The sequence below is a fragment of the Coregonus lavaretus genome, assembly GCF_964263955.1.
Source record: "Coregonus lavaretus genome assembly, contig: HAP1_SCAFFOLD_614, whole genome shotgun sequence".
In the NCBI taxonomy this organism is placed as follows: Eukaryota; Metazoa; Chordata; class Actinopteri; order Salmoniformes; family Salmonidae; genus Coregonus; species Coregonus lavaretus.
In genome coordinates, this window is record NW_028159543.1 from 190,001 (window position 1) to 211,680 (window position 21,680).

Sequence of the window (21,680 nt, forward strand, 5' to 3'; positions counted from 1 at the left end):
ATGTAGTGCACTTGGCACCCTATTCCCTATGTAGTGCACTTGGCACCCTATTCCCTATGTAGTGCACTTGGCACCCTATTCCCTATGTAGTGCACTTGGCACCCTATTCCCTATGTAGTGCACTTGGCACCCTATTCCCTATGTAGTGCACTTGGCACCCTTTTCCCTATGTAGTGCACTTGGCACCCTATTCCCTATGTAGTGCACTTGGCACCCTATTCCCTATGTAGTGCACCTGGCACCCTATTCCCTATATAGTGCACCTGGCAACCTATTCCCTATGTAGTGCACCTGGCAACCTATTCCCTATGTAGTGCACTTGGCACCCTATTCCCTATGTAGTGCACTACTTTTGACCATATGGGCTCTGGTGCCATTAAAGACGTACACTTGGACTTCCACTCACATATTTGACGTAGTCTTTCCACAGCGTCCACCACTGGCTGGAGATGAGGAACCAGTTATCACCAGGCTTGAGCCCGTGTCTGCCCTCTCTCTCCAGCCACCCCCTGAACACACACACACACACACACACACACACACACACACAGAGTAGAGTTCAGAGCTTTAAACTGTAGAGGTGTAAAACACATGTAAGACTTCTTCAGGAGATGTGTATACCTGATGATTTGTCCCTCCTCTTCAGGAGCGGCAGGTCGAAGACCCAGGACAATGTGGCAGACCTGCAGAAACACATGGAGGGCGCATGAAGAGAAAGTCAACTACAGTGGGGAGAACAAGTATTTGATACACTGCCGATTTTGCAGGTTTTCCTACTTACAAAGCATGTAGAGTTCTGTAATTTTTATCATAGGTACACTTCAACTGTGAGAGACGGAATCTAAAACAAAAATCCGGAAAATCACATTGTATGATTTTTAAGTAATTAATTTGCATTTTATTCCATGACATAAGTATTTGATCACCTACCAACCAGTAAGAATTCCGGCTCTCACAGACCTGTTAGTTTTTCTTTAAGAAGCCCTCCTGTTCTCCACTCATTACCTGTATTAACTGCACCTGTTTGAACTCGTTACCTGTATAAAAGACACCTGTCCACACACTCAATCAAACAGACTCCAACCTCTCCACAATGGCCAAGACCAGAGAGCTGTGTAAGGACATCAGGGATAAAATTGTAGACCTGCACAAGGCTGGGATGGGCTACAGGACAATAGGCAAGCAGCTTGGTGAGAAGGCAACAACTGTTGGCGCAATTAATAGAAAATGGAAGAAGTTCAAGATGACGGTCAATCACCCTGGGTCTGGGGCTCCATGCAAGATCTCACCTCGTGGGGCATCAATGATCATGAGGAAGGTGAGGGATCAGCCCAGAACTACACGACAGGACCTGGTCAATGACCTGAAGAGAGCTGGGACCACAGTCTCAAAGAAAACCATTAGTAACACACTACGCCGTCATGGATTAAAATCCTGCAGAGCACGCAAGGTCCCCCTGCTCAAGCCAGCGCATGTCCAGGCCCGTCTGAAGTTTGCCAATGACCATCTGGATGATCCAGAGGAGGAATGGGAGAAGGTCATGTGGTCTGATGAGACAAAAATAGAGCTTTTTGGTCTAAACTCCACTCGCCGTGTTTGGAGGAAGAAGAAGGATGAGTACAACCCCAAGAACCCCATCCCAACCGTGAAGCATGGAGGTGGAAACATCATTCTTTGGGGATGCTTTACTGCAAAGGGGACAGGACAACTGCACCATATTGAGGGGAGGATGGATGGGGCCATGTATCGCGAGATCTTGGCCAACAACCTCCTTCCCTCAGTAATAGCATTGAAGATGGGTCGTGGCTGGGTCTTCCAGCATGACAACGACCCGAAACACACAGCCAGAGCAACTAAGGAGTGGCTCCGTAAGAAGCATTTCAAGGTCCTGGAGTAGCCCAGCCAGTCTCCAGACCTGAACCCAATAGAAAATCTTTGGAGGGAGCTGAAAGTCCGTATTGCCCAGCGACAGCCCTGAAACCTGAAGGATCTGGAGAAGGTCTGTATGGAGGAGGGGGCCAAAATCCCTGCTGCAGTGTGTGCAAACCTGGTCAAGACCTACAGGAAACGTATGATCTCTGTAATTGCAAACAAAGGTTTCTGTACCAAATATTAAGTTCTGCTTTTCTGATGTATCAAATACTTATGTCATGCAATAAAATGCAAATTAATTACTTAAAAATCATACAATGTGATTTTCTGGATTTTTGTTTTAGATTCCGTCTCTCACAGTTGAAGTGTACCGATGATAAAAATTACAGACCTCTACATGCTTTGTAAGTAGGAAAACCTGCAAAATCGGCAGTGTATCAAATACTTGTTCTCCCCACTGTACAAACACAGAAACACATACCTGGAACAAATCAAATCAAATTTTATTGGTCACATGCACCGAATACAACAGGTGCAGACATTGCAGTGAAATGCTTACTTACAGCCCTTAACCAACAGTGCATTTATTTTAAACAAAAAAAGTAAAGAATAAAACAACAACAAAGTGTTGAGAAAAAAAGAGCAGAAGTAAAATAAAGTGACAGTAGGGAGGCTATATATACAGTAAAATAAAGTGACAGTAGGGAGGCTATATATACAGGGGGGTACCGTTGCAGAGTCAATGTGCGGGGGCACCGGCTAGTTGAGGTAGTTGAGGTAATATGTACATGTGGGTAGAGTTAAAGTGACTATGCATAAATACTTAACAGAGTAGCAGCAGCGTAAAAAGGATGGGGTGGGGGGGCAGTGCAAATAGTCCGGGTAGCCATGATTAGCTGTTCAGGAGTCTTATGGCTTGGGGGTAGAAGCTGTTGAGAAGTCTTTTGGACCTAGACTTGGCACTCCGGTACCGCTTGCCGTGCGGTAGCAGAGAGAACAGTCTATGACTAGGGTGGCTGGAGTCTTTGACAATTTTGAGGGCCTTCCTCTGACACCGCCTGGTATAGAGGTCCTGGATGGCAGGGAGCTTTGCCCCAGTGATGTACTGGGCCGTACGCACTACCCTCTGTAGTGCCTTGCGGTCAGAGGCCAAGCAGTTGCCATACCAGGCGGTGATGCAACCAGTCAGGATGCTCTCGATGGTGCAGCTGTAGAATTTTTTGAGGATCTGAGGACCCATGCCAAATCTTTTTAGTCTCCTGAGGGAGAATAGGCTTTGTCGTGCCCTCTTCACGACTGTCTTGGTGTGTTTGGACCATGATAGTTCGTTGGTGATGTGGACACCAAGGAACTTGAAGCTCTCAACCTGTTCCACTACAGCCCCGTCGATGAGAATGGGGGCGTGCTCAGTCCTCTTTTTTTTCCTGTAGTCCACAATCATCTCCTTTGTCTTGGTCACGTTGAGGGAGAGGTTGTTGTCCTGGCACCACATGGCCAGATCTCTGACCTCCTCCCTATAGGCTGTCTCATCGTTGTCGGTGATCAGGCCTACCACTGTTGTGTCGTCGGCAAACTTAATGATGGTGTTGGAGTCGTGCCTGGCCATGCAGTCATGGGTGAACAGAGAGTACAGGAGGGGACTGAGCACGCACCCCTGAGAGGCCCCCGTGTTGAGGATCAGTGTGGCAGATGTGTTGTTACCTACCCTTACCACCTGGAGGCGGCCCGTCAGGAAGTCCAGGATCCAGTTGCAGAGGGAGGTGTTTAGTCCCAGGATCCTTAGCTTAGTGATGAGCTTAGAGGGCACTATGGTGTTGAATGCTGAGCTGTAGTCAATGAATAGCATTCTCACGTAGGAGTTCCTCTTGTCCAGGTGGGAAAGGGCAGTGTGGAGTGCGATAGAGATTGCATCATCTGTGGATCTGTTGGGGCGGTATGCAAATTGGAGTGGGTCTAGGGTTTCTGGGATTATGCTGTTGATGTGAGCCATGACCAGTCTTTCAAAGCACTTCATGGCTACAGACGTCAGTACTACGGGTCGGTAGTCATTTAGGCAGGTTATCTTTGAGTTCTTGGGCACGGGGACTATGGTGGTCTGCTTGAAACATGTTGGTATTACAGACTCAGTCAGGGACATGTTGAAAATGTCAGTGAAGACACTTGCCAGTTGGTCAGCACATGCTCGGAGTACACGTCCTGGTAATCCGTCTGGCCCTGCGGCCTTGTGAATGTTGACCTGCTTAAAAGTCTTACTCACATCGGCTACGGAGAGCGTGATCACATAGTCGTCCGGAACAGCTGGTGCTCTCATGCATGCTTCAGTGTTGCTTGCCTCGAAGCGAGCATAGAAGTGGTTTAGCTTGTCTGGTAGGCTTGTGTCACTGGGCAGCTCGCGGCTGTGCTTCCCTTTGTAGTCTGTAATAGTTTTCAAGCCCTGCCACATCCGACGAGCGTCAGAGCCAGTGTAGTATGATTCAATCTTAGACCTGTATTGACTCTTTGCCTGTTTGATGGTTCGTCGGAGGTCATAGCGGGATTTCTTATAAGCGTCCGGGTTAGAGTCCCGTTCCTTGAAAGCGGCAGCTCTACCCTTTAGCTCAGTGCGGATGTTTCCTGTAATCCATGGCTTCTGGTTGGGGTATGAACAAACCACTAAATGAGTGTGTGTCTATGTGTGTGTGTGTGTGTGTGTGTGTTCTGACCTGGAACAGCAGGTTGAGCAACTCATTGGCCAGAGCGCTCTTCACACTCCAGATCTGGTAGTCCTCCAGGGTCAGGTGACCCAGCTGTGTGTGGGGGGGTCAAAGGTTAGGGTCAAAGACAACAAGGGTTAAATGTCAGTGGACAGCAGAAGCATTATGAGATAATTATAGTCCTAAACCCAACCACGTTACAGACGTAAACACCTGATATATCTCCTAGAAGAGTCTGACCTTGGTCGTGTCGTGCATCTTCAGGATTCCTTCCACTATGTCCGACACGTTGGTGAGCAACTCCTGAAAACAGGACAAGAGTCAAAACTTAGCTAGCTTACTTACCAAATCCAACCACCTCCATTACACTAGCCATTTAGCCTGCATTACTTACAGGGAGTTCTGTGTTTAGCAGTACTTATAGGGAGTTCTGTGTTTAGCAGTACTTATAGGGAGTGTCTGTGTTTAGCAGTACTTATATGGAGTGTTTAACAGTACTTACAGGGAGTTCTGTGTTTAGCAGTACTTATAGGGAGTTCTGTGTTTAGCAGTACTTATAGGGAGTTCTGTGTTTAGCAGTACTTATAGGGAGTGTCTGTGTTTAGCAGTACTTATAGGGAGTTCTGTGTTTAGCAGTACTTACAGGGAGTTCTGTGTTTAGCAGTACTTATAGGAAGTGTCTGTGTTTAGCAGTACTTATAGGGAGTTCTGTGTTTAGCAGTACTTATAGGGAGTTCTGTGTTTAGCAGTACTTACAGGGAGTTCTGTGTTTAGCAGTACTTATAGGAAGTGTCTGTGTTTAGCAGTACTTACAGGGAGTTCTGTGTTTAGCAGTACTTATAGTGTCCACTAGACTTCGGCAGTATACCATTGGATGGTTTTTCAATACCGTCAAAACTATTTATTTGACATTTTTCAATAAAATGTGAATATTTGTAGCTACTTTTTAAGTTAATACCTGCAGTCAGCTTGCGCAATACGTTAGGAGATAAAGCGGATTGTGTTCTTCATTTCACCTGTCACATTGTTTTACATTATGAATCTTACCGTAGTTCCCCACAACAGTTGAGCAAGTCACGTGTTTGTTTGTAAACAGCACAACAGGAGAAAGCGAGCTGGTGAGTCCATAGTGTTCTATATCTATCAGTGAGTCTCTGCTGGTGAGTCCATAGTGTTCTATATCTATCAGTGAGTCCATAGTGTCCTATATCTATCAGTGAGTCTCTGCTGGTGAGTCAATAGTGTTCTATATCTATCAGTGAGTCTCTGCTGGAGAGTCCATAGTGTTCTATATCTATCAGTGAGTCCATAGTGTTCTATATCTATCAGTGAGTCCATAGTGTTCTATATCTATCAGTGAGTCCATAGTGTTCTATATCTATCAGTGAGTCCATAGTGTTCTATATCTATCAGTGAGTCCATAGTGTTCTATATCTATCAGTGAGTCCATAGTGTTCTATATCTATCAGTGAGTCTCTGCTGGTGAGTCCATAGTGTTCTATATCTATCAGTGAGTCCATAGTGTTCTATATCTATCAGTGAGTCCATAGTGTTCTATATCTATCAGTGAGTCTCTGCTGGTGAGTCCAAAGTGTTATATATCTATCAGTGAGTCTCTGCTGGTGAGTCCATAGTGTTCTATATCTATCAGTGAGTCTCTGCTGGTGAGTCCATAGTGTTCTATATCTATCAGTGAGTCTCTGCTGGTGAGTCCATAGTGTTCTATATCTATCAGTGAGTCTCTGCTGGAGAGTCCATAGTGTTCTATATCTATCAGTGAGTCTCTGCTGGAGAGTCCATAGTGTTCTATATCTATCAGCGTTACTCTTGACCCTGATCTCTCTTTTGACGAACATATCAAGACTGTTTCAAGGACAGCTTTTTTCCATCTACGTAACATTGCAAAAATTAGAAATTTTCTGTCCAAAAATGATGCAGAAAAATTAATCCATGCATTTGTTACTTCTAGGTTAGACTACTGCAATGCTCTATTTTCCGGCTACCCGGATAAAGCACTAAATAAACTTCAGTTAGTGCTAAATACGGCTGCTAGAATCCTGACTAGAACCAAGAAATTTGATCATATTACTCCAGTGCTAGCTTCCCTACACTGGCTTCCTGTTAAGGCAAGGGCTGATTTCAAGGTTTTACTGTTAACCTATAAAGCGTTACATGGGCTTGCTCCTACCTATCTTTCCGAGTTGGTCCTGCCGTACATACCAATACGTACGCTACGGTCACAAGACGCAGGCCTCCTAATTGTCCCTAGAATTTCTAAGCAAACAGCGGGAGGCAGGGCTTTCTCCTATAGATCTCCATTTTTATGGAACAGTCTGCCTACCCATGTGAGAGACGCAGACTCGGTCTCAACCTTTAAGTCTTTACTGAAGACTTATCTCTTCAGTAGGTCATATGATTGAGTGTAGTCTGGCCCAGGAGTGTGAAGGTGAACGGAAAGGCTCTGGAGCAACGAACAGCCCTTGCTGTCTCTGCCGGGCCGGTTCCCCTCTCCACTGGGGTTCTCTGCCTCTAACCCTGTTGCAGGGGCTGAGTCACTGGCTTGCTGGTGCTCTTTCATGCCGTCCCTGGGAGGGGTGCGTCACTTGAGTGGGTTGAGTTACTGACGTGATCTTCCTGTCTGGGTTGGCGCCCCCCCTTGGTTTGTGCTGTGGTGGAGACCTCTGTGGGCTATACTCGGCCTTGTCTCAGGATTGTAAGTTGGTGGTTGAGGATATCCCTCTAGTGGTGCGGGGGCTGTGCTTTGGCAGAGTGGGTGGGGTTATATCCTTCCTGTTTGGCCCTGTCCGGGGGTTTCTTCGGATGGGGCCACAGTGTCTCCGGACCGCTCCTGTCTCAGCCTCCAGTATTTATGCTGCAGTAGTTTATGTGTCGGGGGGCTGGGGTTAGTTGGTTATACCTGGAGTACTTCTCCTGTCTTATCCAGTGTCCTGTGTGAATTTAAGTATGCTCTCTCTAATTCTCTCGTTCTCTCTTTCTCTCTGAGAACCTGAGCCCTAGGACCATACGTCAGGACTACCGGGCATGATGACACCTTGCTGTCCCCAGTCCGCCTGGCCTTGCTGCTATTCCAGTTTCAACTGTTCTGCCTGCGGTTACGAAACCCCTACCTGTCCCAGACCTGCTGTTTTCAACTCTTAATGATCGGCTATGAAAAGCCAACTGAGAGACCTGAGCCCTAGGACCATACGTCGGGACTATGAAAAGCCAACAGATTTATTCCTGATTATTATTTGACCATGCTTGTCACTTATGAACATTTTTGAACATCTTGGCATGGTTCTGTTATAATCTCCACCCGGCACAGCCAGAAGAGGACTGGCCACCCCTCATAGCCTGGTTCCTCTCTAGGTTTCTTCCTAGGTTTTCGCCTTTCTAGGGAGTTTTTCCTAGCCACCGTGCTTCTACACCTGCATTACTAGCTGTTTGGGGTTTTAGGCTGGGTTTCTGTACAGCACTTCGAGATATTAGCTGATGTAAGAAGGGCTATATAAAATAAAATTGATTGAATTGATTGATCAGTGAGTCTCTGCTGGTGAGTCCATAGTGTTCTATATCTATCAGTGAGTCTCTGCTGGTGAGTCCATAGTGTTCTATATCTATCAGTGAGTCTCTGCTGGTGAGTCCATAGTGTTCTATATCTATCAGTGAGTCTCTGCTGGAGAGTCCATAGTGTTCTATATCTATCAGCGAGGTGATGAAGTTACACTTGTATGCAATTCACTACTAAATGTTAGCCATCAGATATCTTATAATGTATTTCTGTCAGAAGTCAGAGAGCTCTGGATGAGTTACCTGTACAGCCGCCATTATGTCCCTGTGATTCCTACTAGCGTTTCTTCCCCCTCTGTTCTCCTCCCTCTGCTCTGTTTACACATGCTGCTCTTCCCTCTATGTTCTCCTCCCCTCTGCTCTGTGATCACATGCTGCTCTTCCCCCTCTGTTCTCCTCCCCTCTGCTCTGTGATCACATGCTGCTCTTCCCCCTCTGTTCTCCTCCCCTCTGCTCTGTGATCACATGCTGCTCTTCCCCCTCTGTTCTCCTCCCCTCTGCTCTGTGATCACATGCTGCTCTTCCCCCTCTGTTCTCCTCCCCTCTGCTCTGTGATCACATGCTGCTCTTCCCCCTCTGTTCTCCTCCCCTCTGCTCTGTGTACACATGCTGCTCTTCCCCCTCTGTTCTCCTCCCCTCTGCTCTGTGTACACATGCTGCTCTTCCCCCTCTGTTCTCCTCCCCTCTGCTCTGTGTACACATGCTGCTCTTCCCCCTCTGTTCTCCTCCCCTCTGCTCTGTGTAAACATGCTGCTCTTCCCCCTCTGTTCTCCTCCCCTCTGCTCTGTGTACACATGCTGCTCTTCCCCCTCTGTTCTCCTCCCCTCTGCTCTGTGTACACATGCTGCTCTTCCCCCTCTGTTCTCCTCCCCTCTGCTCTGTGTAAACATGCTGCTCTTCCCCCTCTGTTCTCCTCCCCTCTGCTCTGTGTAAACATGCTGCTCTTCCCCCTCTGTTCTCCTCCCCTCTGCTCTGTGTACACATGCTGCTCTTCCCCCTCTGTTCTCCTCCCCTCTGCTCTGTGTAAACATGCTGCTCTTCCCCCTCTGTTCTCCTCCCCTCTGCTCTGTGTACACATGCTGCTCTTCCCCCTCTGTTCTCCTCCCCTCTGCTATGTGTACACATGCTGCTCTTCCCCCTCTGTTCTCCTCCCCTCTGCTCTGTGTAAACATGCTGCTCTTCCCCCTCTGTTCTCCTCCCCTCTGCTCTGTGTAAACATGCTGCTCTTCCCCCTCTGTTCTCCTCCCCTCTGCTCTGTGTACACATGCTGCTCTTCCCCCTCTGTTCTCCTCCCTCTGCTCTGTGTACACATGCTGCTCTTCCCCCTCTGTTCTCCTCCCCTCTGCTCTGTGTACACATGCTGCTCTTCCCCCTCTGTTCTCCTCCCCTCTGCTCCGTGTACACATGCTGCTCTTCCCTCCTCTGTTCTCCTCCCCTCTGCTCTGTGATCACATGCTGCTCTTCCCCCTCTGTTCTCCTCCCCTCTGCTCCGTGTACACATGCTGCTCTTCCCTCCTCTGTTCTCCTCCCCTCTGCTCTGTGATCACATGCTGCTCTTCCCCCTCTGTTCTCCTCCCCTCTGCTCCGTGTACACATGCTGCTCTTCCCCCTCTGTTCTCCTCCCCTCTGCTCTGTGTACACATGCTGCTCTTCCCTCCTCTGTTCTCCTCCCCTCTGCTCTGTGATCACATGGTGCTCTTCCCCCTCTGTTCTCCTCCCCTCTGCTCTGTGTAAACATGTTGCTCTTCCCCCTCTGTTCTCCTCCCTCTGCTCTGTGTACACATGCTGCTCTTCCCCCTCTGTTCTCCTCCCCTCTGCTCCGTGTACACATGCTGCTCTTCCCCCTCTGTTCTCCTCCCCTCTGCTCTGTGTACACATGCTGCTCTTCCCCCTCTGTTCTCCTCCCCTCTGCTCTGTGTAAACATGCTGCTCTTCCCCCTCTGTTCTCCTCCCTCTGCTCTGTGTACACATGCTGCTCTTCCCCCTCTGTTCTCCTCCCCTCTGTGTACACATGCTGCTCTTCCTTCAGAAAAGCATGCATCACAACTTTGTTCATTTGCACAATTTCTCTCATTCACTTTCGCTTGTGAATGTCCACACAACGAAAATAACATTCGGTAGCTACTAGCTATGCTTGTATAACTTTATGAGCTGGATGTGCCTGTCTTTGCAATTAGTATGTTTGTTTTTGCTCGTTAGCATTTAGCTAACAGCGTCTTTGTGATTTCACTATTAGTTTGTGCTAATTTGTTAGTATTCTGGTAAGAGGCACAATGGGATTTCCTTCAATTTTTAGCACCCCCCTGTGGGCTACGCCGGTAATACCGTAAATCCCGGGATGAGAGAAGGACGGTATGACGATACGTAAATCTGGATACCGCCCAAACCAAGTGTCCACCATTACTAACGGGGGGGGGGTCTGACTAACAGTACTTACGGGGGGTGTGTGTATGCGATTGTCCCTCCACACCTCCAGGAGTGCGACCACCATTTCATGGATTTCGTCTCGAGACAGAACCCCATCCCGGTCCACATCAAACACTTTGAAACAAACTGGGAAACAAGAGAGGAGGAGGAGGGTACAAAATACTCCATAAACATAACATTGTCGTTTCTAAACTAAAGACTCCAGTAGAGCCTTAATGATCTAACCCTAACCCGGCTGGTGACTAAGCCCACACGGCCCAACCCTAGAGCAGTCACCTCTGATTGATCTGATTCTAACCAATACACCAGAGAGATATATGTTTCTACAGGTGTCTTCACCCAAGATATTAGTGACCGTTGCCCCAGTTGTTTGTGTTAGAGACGTGAGAATTCAAAACATCTAAGCCTCGTGTCGTCACAGAGGAACTTAAAAAACTTCAGTGATCAGGCTTTTTTACATTATCTTTATTTTACCTTGATTGTATTTCAGCTTTTCCCTGAACCTGATTTAGCTTTGAACCTCTTGGCAGATGTCTTCAATACTATTGTGGATAATCATGCTCCCTTTAATTAAGGGTTAAAGGTAGATCGAATGGTAGACTCCGGAATTATCAGCAGTCATTCATAAAAGAGATGATGCTTGGGTCAAGGCCAGGAACACAGGCTTAGGCCCGGACTGGCAAGCTATTAAGTAACTGAGGAATCATTGTGTAAAACAAATCAGAAAGGCTAAACCTGATTATTATCTAACCCCTCTTTCAGATTGTAATGGGAACCCGGCTAAAATCTGGAATTCAGACACTGGCCTTATTATGGGAAAAAAACGCCGTCATTGATGCATTTAATCACCATTTTATTTCAGCAGGTAGCCAGTTTCCTCTTTGAAAAAACTTCTAAGCCTATTCACAATGATAATGGTCTGGATGCTGATAGAGGAAACTTGCTGAATGTTCAGAGAAATTACAGTCAAAGCAATTATTTTACGCTATTTACAGAAATATAAGTCCTGGATGCTTTGCTAGTAATAGACAACAAGAAATCCACAGGGGGCAGACAAATTGAATCCTGGTCTGGTTAAGTGTGCAGCGCCCATCATTGTTGACTCAATGACCCATATTTTTTATTTAACATTGTTATCAGGAAGTATTCCTAAAGTATGGAAATCAGCTCTTGTGCTGCCACTCCATAAGGGGCGGGGATAATAGTGATCTTAATAATTAATCGCCCCATTTTCATGGCTTCCTTGTCTAGCTAAGATTCTCGAATCCTTGCTAAATGTAGAACATCGCTCTTATTTATCTGAGAAATGTACAGTGCATTAGGAAAGTATTCAGACCCCGTCACTTTTTCCACTTTGTTACATTACAGCCTTATTCTAAAATTGATTAAATAAATGTTTTCCCCTCATCAATCTACACACAATCCCCCATAATGACAAAGTGAAAACAGGTTTTTAGAAATGTTTGCAAATTCATTAAAAATAAAAAAACAGAAAAACCTTATTTACATAAGTATTCAGACCCTTTGCTATGAGACTTGAAATTGAGCTCAGGTGCATCCTGTTTCCATTGATCATCCTTGAGATGTTTCTACAACTTGATTGGAGTCCACCTGTGGTAAATTCAATTGATTGGACATGATTTGGAAAGGCACACACGTCTGTCTATATAAGGCCCCATAGTTGACAGTGCATGTCAGAGCAAAAACCAAGCCATGAGGTCGAAGGAATTGTCCGTAGAGCTCCGAGACAGGATTGTGTCGAGGCACAGATCTGGGGAAGGGAACCAAAAAATGTCTGCAGCATTGAAGGTCCCCAAGAACACAGTGGCCTCAATCATTCTTAAATGGAAGTTTGGAACCACCAAGACTCTTCCTAGAGCTGGCCGCCCGGCCAAACTGAGCAATCGGGGGAGAAGGGCCTTGGTCAAGGAGTTCCTCTGTGGAGATGGGAGAACCTTCCAGAAGGACAACCATCTCTGCAGCACTCCACCAATCAGGCCTTTAAGGTAGAGTGGCCAGACGGAAGCTACTCCTCAGTAAAATGCACATGACAGCCCGCTTGGAGTTCGCCAAAAGGCACATAAAGGACTCTCAGACGATGAGAAACAAGATTCTCTGGTCTGATGAAACCAAGATTGAACTCTTTGACCTGAATGCCAAGCGTCAAGTCTGGAGGAAACCAGGCACCGCTCATCACCTGGTCAATACCATCACCACCGGTGAAGCCAATACCATTGTGTGTAGATTGATGAGGTTCAATTTTTATTTAATCCATTTTAGAATAAGGCTGTAACGTAACAAAATAGTGTTTAATGTGGGATTTTTTATATTGTATTATACAGGACGCGTTTGGAAAAGAGACCTAGGTCTCAATATGTCTTCCCTGTCAAAATAAAGGTTAAATAAAATGAAAGATAAAGCTGCGGTCGTGCTGCTAGACATCTGTATTCCTCTTCATTATTTAGATCATTAACTTGAGTCTTAAAATCCCAATATCTGCTGCCATTTCCAAGAGTGAAAATGTAATTTAGGCCTGATGAGAATTTAGATGACAGGATAGATTACAAACTGATGACTATTCAGAGGCAGTCGACATCAGTAACATCCACGGGGGAAAAGCTCTGCCTCTCTTCCACTCAACAAACACCATCATGTGTGAAAGGAAGCCTTATGTTAGGAAATCACTCCTCTCTACCTGTGAGAACAAAATCACACGGCTGCTCTTACATTTCTGCCTCTCGGCGACGGGCCCCCGGCAACAGGCAGACAGGCCACAGGAGATCTCCTTAAAGTCGATGTGATTGTCCCGGTTCTCATCGAAGGCATGAAACAAACCTGGAAAACAAGATCATATGTTCTACTTTCAAATTGATCTTTGTAAAAGAGAAATAGCTTTGTGTGAGGGCTTGAATAAATACAACAGGTGGCATCAGATCTTTAGGGAACTCGTCCAACCGGATCACAAAGGATCATTTACAGTCATAAATGTTAATGTATTTATGTATTTTACATCATGAACCACAGATTGGAATGTAAACAGAAATTCTGACAGAAACTTTTAAATATTCATGACGTTTAGTTTTAAAGAAAGTGCTACAGATGCATAACGTGACTTACGGCTGCTTTTCACAACAGAAGCCACCCGCCCCACTGCTTGTGTTGTGAGATACATATTTTTGTTTGAACGAAAAACACGGGGGTTTGGCCCAGCCATAGCCGCTGGGCTGGCCTTGGGGAAAGGTGTGTCTTTGTGCTAAATCCACCCGAACAACCTTCATTGTGCCTCGCTCTTGGAGCTAGTGGAGTGAGAGGAAACATCTCTAGCTGTTCAAAACACAGCCAACACACACTGACAAAGTGACAAAGTCACAAATAAAAATGGCCAACATTCTCCTGTTTAGGTCAGTGTTGACATGTTTGCCTTTATAATCAATTTAGCCTGCTAGCTACATGCTAGCTAACGTTAGCTGCTAACCTTTGTGTGTTCGACAATGCAGCTATAAGCGAACGTTAGCTAGCGCAAAGACCCGTCTCCCCAAGGCCAGCCCAGCCGGTATGACTGGGCCCAACCCCCATGTTTTCGTTCAAACAATTTTGGATTCTCTCACAACACAAGCAGTGGGGACGGAGCTTCTGTTGTGAAAAAGCAATCTGGGCTTTAATGTACGTTTAATGTCCAAACAACATGGTCTTAACATTGCAGCAGAAGGGCTTCTCATCTAAATAATCCATATACAATATGTACAGTAATTTGCATAATTTAGTGGAATTAAATTGGCGCTTGTGTATGTTCGAGATATACAGCTCTGGAAATTGCAAAATTATCAGTTTCTCTGGTTTTACTATTTATAGGTATGTGTTTGGGTGAAATTGTCACGATCGTCTACCAAAGAGGAGGACCAAGGCGCAGCGTTGCAGGCAAACATACTCTTTAATTAGAGACACGATCAAAACAACAAACGATACGTGACAGTTCACGGTCTAACATAAACAGACTTGAAACAAGATCCCACAAACACAAATGGGAAACAGACAGTTTAAATATGGCTCCCAATCAGAGACAACCAACGACAGCTGACACTCGTTGCCTCTGATTGGGAGCCACTCAGGCCAACATAGAAATACACATACTAGATAAACAAATGAAATGCACACCCTGGCTCAACATACAAGTGTCCCCAGAGCCAGGGCGTGACAGAAATTAACATTTTTGTTTTATTCTATAAACTACTGACAACATTTCTCCCAAATTCCAAATAAAAATATTGTCATTTAGAGCATTTATTTGCAGAAAATGACAACTGGTCAAAATAACAAAAAAGATGCAGTGTTGTCAGACCTCGAATAATGCAAAGAAAATAAGTTCATGTTCATTTTTAAACAACACAATAGTATCTTGGCATGCTCTCCACCAGTCTTTCACATTGATGTTGGGTGACTTTATGCCACTCCTGGTGCAAAAATTCAAGCAGCTCGGCTTTGTTTGATGGCTTGTGACCATCCATCTTCCTCTTGATCACATTCCAGAAGTTTTCAATGGGTTTCAGGTCTGGAGATTGGGCTGGCCATGACAGAGTCTTGATCTGGTGGTCCTCCATCCACACCTTGATTGACCTGGCTGTGTGGCATGGTGCATTGTCCTGCTGGAAAAACCAATCCTCAGAGTTGGGGAACAATGTCAGAGCAAAAGGAAGCACGTTTTCTTCCAGGACAACCTTGTACGTGGCTTGATTCATGCGTCCTTCACAAAGACAAATCTGCCTGATTCCAGCATTGCTGAAGCACCCCCAGATCATCACCGATCCTCCACCAAATTTCACAGTGGGTGCGAGACACTGTGGCTTGTAGGCCTCTCCAGGTCTCCGTCTAACCATTAGACGACCAGGTGTTGGGCAAAGCTGAAAATTGGACTCATCAGAGAAGATGACCTTACTACAGTCCTCTACGGCAATATCCTAATGGTCTTTTGCAAACCTCAGCCTGGCTCTTCTTAGCTTCTCATTGACTTCAGCCCTGCCCCTAGGAGCCTGTTTCGAACCGTCCTCGCCGTGCACTTCACCCCAGCTGCCGTTTGCCATTCTTTTTGTAGGTCACTTGATGTCATCCTACGGATGTTGAGTGACATTCGAATGACTTGGCGGTCATCCCGGTCAGTAGAGAGTCGTTTTCACCCTCTGCCGGTCTGTAGCTTTGTTGTCCCCAATGTCTGCTGCTTGACCTTATTCTTATGAACCGCCGTCTTTTAAATTTTAAGGATGGAAGCAACCTGACGCTCACTGTATCCCTCTGCCAGTAAAGCCAGAATTGAACCCTTGTTTTCCTCACTCAAAACTTTCCTTTTCAACTCTTTTGGCTTGGTCAATAGTAATTTTTTTGATTAATATTACTTTTGAGGTACTATTAGCACTGTTTTTGCCATCCAGCTGGTCCTATTGCAAGAGGATAGTGATGACCACAGCAGTGGTTTTTATACTTTTCCTTGTTAAATAAGATTTGGTTCATGTGATCACCTAATAAGTACCTAATTCAGTAGAATGAGGTGTTGGAATTCAACAGACACTGGAATGGAATGGCTGTCATACATGTAGAGATGCTGATTTAAGAAACATTTGCAGTGGTCTCTTAATTTTTGTCCAGAGCTGTATATACATCACCAGTCAAAAGTTTAGACACACCTACTTATTCCAGGGTTTTCCATTATTTTTAAAATTTTTCTACATTGTAGAATAATAGTGAAGACATCAAAACTATGAAATAACACACATGGAATCATGTAGTAACCAACATTTTTTATATTTGAGATTCGTCAAAGTAACCACCCTTTGTCTTGATGACAGCTTTGAACATTCTTGGCATTCTCTCAACCAGCTTCACATGGAATGCTTTTCCAACAGTCTTGAAGGAGTTCCCACATATGCTGAGCACTTGTTGGCTGCTTTTCCTTCACTCTGCGGGGTCCAACTCACCCTAAACCATCTCAATTGGGTTGAGGTCGGGTGATTGTGGAGGCCAGGTCATCTGATGCAGCACTCCATCACTCTCCTTCTTGGTCAAATAGCCCTTACACAGCCTGGAGGTGTGTTGGGTCATTGTCCTGTTGAAAAACAAATGATAGTCCCACTAAGCCCAAACCAGATGGGATGGCGTATCGCTGCAGAATGCTATGATAGCCATGCTGGTTAAGTGTGCCTTGAATTCTAAATAAATCACAGACAGTGTCACCAGCAAAGCACCCCCACACCATAACACCTCCTTCTCCATGCTTCACGGTGGGAACTACACATGCGGAGATCATCCGTTCACCCACACCGCGTCTCACAAAGACACAGTGGTTGGAACCAAAAATCTCAAATTTGGACTCCAGACAAAAGGACACATTTCCACCGGTCTAATGTCATTGCTCGTGTTTCTTGGCCCAAGTAGGTCTCTTCTTCTTATTGGTGTCCTTTAGTAGTGGTTTCTTTGCAGCAATTCGATCACGAAGGCCTGATTCACACAGTCTCCTCTGAACAGTTGATGTTGAGATGTGTCTGTTGCTTGAACTCTGTGAAGCATTTATTTCGGCTGCGATTTCTGAGGCTGGTAACTCTAACAAACTTATCCTCTGCAGCAGAGGTAACTCTGGGTCTTCCTTTCCTGTGGCGGTCCTCATGAGAGCCAGTTTCATCATAGCGCCTGATGGTTTTTGCAACTGTACTTGAAGAAACTTTAAAAGGACTTGAAATGTTCCGTATTGACTGACCTTCATGTCTTAAAGTAATGATGGACTGTCATTTCTCTTTGATTATTTGAGCTGTTCTTGCCATAATATGGACTTGGTCTTTTACCAAATAGGGCTATCTTCTGTATACCCCCCTACCTTGTCACAACACAACTGATTGGCTCAAATGCATTAATACACACCTGTTAATTGAAATGCATTCCAGGTGACTACCTCATGAAGCTAGTTGAGAGAATGCCAAGAGTGCGCAAAGCTGTCATCAAGGCAAAGGGTGGCTACTTTGAAGAATCTCAAATATAAAATATGTTTTGATTTGTTTTACACTTTCTTGGTTACTACTTGATTCCATATGTGCTATTTCATAGTTTTGATGTCTTCACTACTATTGTACAATGTAGAATATAGTAAAAATAAAGAAAAACCCTTGAATGAGTAGGTGTTCCAAACTTTTGACTGGTAGTGTACGTATACAAAGTATGGCATTTAAACATCATTTTGTCATGGGTCATGGGTGACTGTCTGGCTGGGGGCAACAGGTCCCCATAATATCTACCTGGCATCAGAAATATTACATAACTTCACATAGCGAAGCGTGAATGGGAGGAGAGAACATACCTTCACTTAGCGAAGCGTGAATGGGAGGAGAGAACATACCTTCACTTAGCGAAGCGTGAATGGGAGGAGAGAACATACCTTCACTTAGCGAAGCGTGAATGGGAGGAGAGAACATACCTTCACTTAGCGAAGCGTGAATGGGAGGAGAGAACATACCTTCACTTAGCGAAGGGTGAACGGGAGGAGAGAACATACCTTCACTTAGCGAAGCGTGAATGGGAGGAGAGAACATACCTTCACTTAGCGAAGCGTGAATGGGAGGAGAGAACATACCTTCACTTAGCGAAGCGTGAATGGGAGGAGAGAACATACCTTCACTTAGCGAAGCGTGAATGGGAGGAGAGAACATACCTTCACTTAGCGAAGCGTGAATGGGAGGAGAGAACATACCTTCACTTAGCGAAGCGTGAATGGGAGGAGAGAACATACCTTCACTTAGCGAAGCGTGAATGGGAGGAGAGACCAGCGGGACAAAGGTTTCCAAGTCGAAGCGGCCGGTCCTGGACTGGGCTTTCAGCAGCCAGTAGCGCTTCTCCAAGTCAATGATATCAGACTCTTCTACTGCAGGAGGGGAGAGGAAGAAAACACTTTTTAAATAATCAAAATGGCAACCAACATAGAGAGTGTTTTGTAGATTAGCTGAGCATTTTCTTACTAGAACACAAATCACATGACCCTAGCAGTGCTAGTACAGAAAAGGAAAGGAAACAACAGTGTAGATCTTCACCCAGCTTCTGTTCATCTCTACATGGTGCTATAGTGGGCTATATGGACTTGGACTAAGACTACATGGTGCTATAGTGGGCTATATGGACTTGGACTAAGACTACATGGTGCTATAGTGGGCTATATGGACTTGGACTAAGACTACATGGTGCTATAGTGGGCTATATGGACTTGGACTAAGACTACATGGTGCTATAGTGGGCTATATGGACTTGGACTAAGACTACATGGTGCTATAGTGGACTATATGGACTTGGACTAAGACTACATGGTGCTATAGTGGGCTATATGGACTTGGACTAAGACTACATGGTGCTATAGTGGGCTATATGGACTTGGACTAAGACTACATGGTGCTATAGTGGGCTATATGGACTTGGACTAAGACTACATGGTGCTATAGTGGGCTATATGGACTTGGACTAAGACTACATGGTGCTATAGTGGGCTATATGGACTTGGACTAAGACTACATGGTGCTATAGTGGGCTATATGGACTTGGACTAAGACTACATGGTGCTATAGTGGGCTATATGGACTTGGACTAAGACTACATGGTGCTATAGTGGACTATATGGACTTGGACTAAGACTACATGGTGCTATAGTGGACTATATGGACTTGGACTAAGACTACATGGTGCTATAGTGGGCTATATGGACTTGGACTAAGACTACGACTACATGGTGCTATAGTGGACTATATGGACTTGGACTAAGACTACATGGTGCTATAGTGGACTATATGGACTTGGACTAAGACTACATGGTGCTATAGTGGGCTATATGGACTTGGACTAAGACTACATGGTGCTATAGTGGGCTATATGGACTTGGACTAAGACTACATGGTGCTATAGTGGACTATATGGACTTGGACTAAGATATGGCGCCATGCCGATGACGTCATGTGTTTTCATGGTTCCATTCTGATGGGAATATGGATTATGGACTGTTTGGAGCCACGTCGATGATGTTAACATGTTTCCATTCTGATGGACATTTGGATTATGGACAGATTTGTAACGAGCAGCACAGAGGATAGTAGTCTTAAGTAGTACTCTCAAGTAGCCTGGCCCCAGATCTTTAAGTAGGGTTGCAAAATTCCAGAATTCCTGCTTATTCCCTGATTCCGGGAATCTTCCTACTGGGATTTCTGGAAAACCTGGGAATTATGGTTACCGGAATTTTGCAACACTATCCGTAAGCGATTTAGTTTATCCAGATTAGTCTTGAGCTGAGACCATGACTCAACCTAAAAGACAGTGCACTAATATAGCTCCTGTTAAGTATGAAACATGCCAGCCAGAAAGGGGCCGGAGACCCTGGGTTCATCCTCCCACTCCTTTCATCACACTGATCCACAGCTTTACGCTAATAGGATTAGCCTAAGGCTCGCTAGCTCATTCTAGCCCAGGCTTCCCTTTCCACCACACTGTCCCATGACCCAGCCCATGCATGTCGGTCAGGCAGGTGTCAAAACACAGACAGAAATCAAGACTGCATGCCTTAAAATGGCACCCTATATAGCGCACTAATTTTGTAGTGCACTATATAGGGAAGAGGGTGTCATTTGGGATGCAGATCAAGTCACATTGACTTTCTGGCAGGAGAGGAGACAGTCCGGATTTCCACCACTTAAGTCTCACTTATAAGACTGACGTCCTGGTTTGCTGTCTGCATTTATAAGACTGATGGGTCAATAAGACAGTGATGCCACCGGGGGATATCCAGGCTAGCCCTTTAACCTAGCAGTGAAAGCTGCAGCTCAGTTGGTAGAGGATGGCGCTTGCAACACCAGGGTTGTGGGTTCGATTCCCACGGGGGGGGGGGGGCAGTATGAAAAATGTATGCACTCACTAACTGTAACTGTTAAGTCGCTCTGGATAAGAGCGTCTGCTAAAATGACTAAAATGTAAATGTGTGTGTGGATTGAAAGTGGCTCTTTCTTTCTTTCCTTCTCTCCCGCCCCCCTGAAGTTAATTCCTAGAAGAGCCCGCCTCAGCTGGGTTCAGTTGACTCTGTGGAGAGAGTGTGTGTAAATGTGTGTGTGTTCATTCTGAAGACAGATGGAGAAAGAGAGAAGTGGAGATGCCAAGCAGACTGATTGGAAAGAAATAAGCACCAGCTGCTTCTTCAGTGGTTCTGGTTCAATAACCTTTCTACCTCCGTTCAGTCCTAACCCTCCTCAGAGAGATGCTCTGAAACATCAAACTTAAACTAATCGAGAACATAACCTGGGGGGGGGGGGGGGGGGAAGAGAGAGAGAGGGAGACAGAGGAAGAGAGGGTATGGATATGGCATGGGGGAAGTAATGGTGGACAGATTCATAATTGAGAAGCATAGTGTGGCGTGTGGGGGGGCAGGTGTGTGTAGTGGGGCCCGCCACTGACTGATTGAATGCCCCTTTAAGAGTAGAGCAGCTGGACAACACAAGATCCTCCATAAACAAAACACGAACACGCATGCACGTCATACGCACACACACCTAGCAATATAAATAAAACCTCAAAAATTAGGTCCTCCAACTGGTCTTTCAGAAACACTGAGAGAACACCAATATAGTCTGTGTATCAATCCCAAACGCTAAACAAACATGAATGAAAGCTATTTGTGTTTTTTTTATTTACTGAACGCAGGCCAGCGTGGGCTAGCCTAGCGGTGATTAGTGCAGTGGTAAGGCCTGGTATGGACTAGCGAACAGAGCCTAGCAATAATTAGTGCAGTGGTAAGGCCTGGTATGGACTAGCGAACAGAGCCTAGCGGTGATTAGTGCAGTGGTAAGGACTGGTATGGACTAGCGAACAGAGCCTAGCGGTGATTAGTGCAGTGGTAAGGCCTGGTAAGGCCTAGCGAACAGAGCCTAGCGGTGATTAGTGCAGTGGTAAGGACTGGGACTAGCGAACAGAGCCTAGCGGTGATTAGTGCAGTGGTAAGGACTGGGACTAGCGAACAGAGCCTAGCGGTGATTAGTACAGTGGTAAGGCCTGGGACTAGCGAACAGAGCCTAGCGGTGATTAGTGCAGTGGTAAGGCCTGGGACTAGCGAACAGAGCC

The 21,680-nt window shown here is 45.7% G+C and overlaps 1 protein-coding gene across 1 annotated transcript in view; it reads right to left on the reverse strand.

The window, feature by feature from the left end:
• LOC311122739 (ubiquitin carboxyl-terminal hydrolase 32-like) overlaps window positions 1-21,680 on the reverse strand; it is a 97,348-nt gene that overhangs the window by 37,310 nt on the left and 38,358 nt on the right. Inside the window, exons 6-12 of the mRNA XM_084197064.1 lie at window positions 18,328-18,459; window positions 13,290-13,397; window positions 10,573-10,688; window positions 4,806-4,868; window positions 4,575-4,658; window positions 622-683; window positions 407-509 (exon numbers count right to left, since the gene is read on the reverse strand). Of these exons, the coding sequence (XP_084053190.1) occupies window positions 407-509; window positions 622-683; window positions 4,575-4,658; window positions 4,806-4,868; window positions 10,573-10,688; window positions 13,290-13,397; window positions 18,328-18,459 (668 nt within the window). The remainder of the gene's footprint in view (window positions 1-406; window positions 510-621; window positions 684-4,574; window positions 4,659-4,805; window positions 4,869-10,572; window positions 10,689-13,289; window positions 13,398-18,327; window positions 18,460-21,680) is intronic.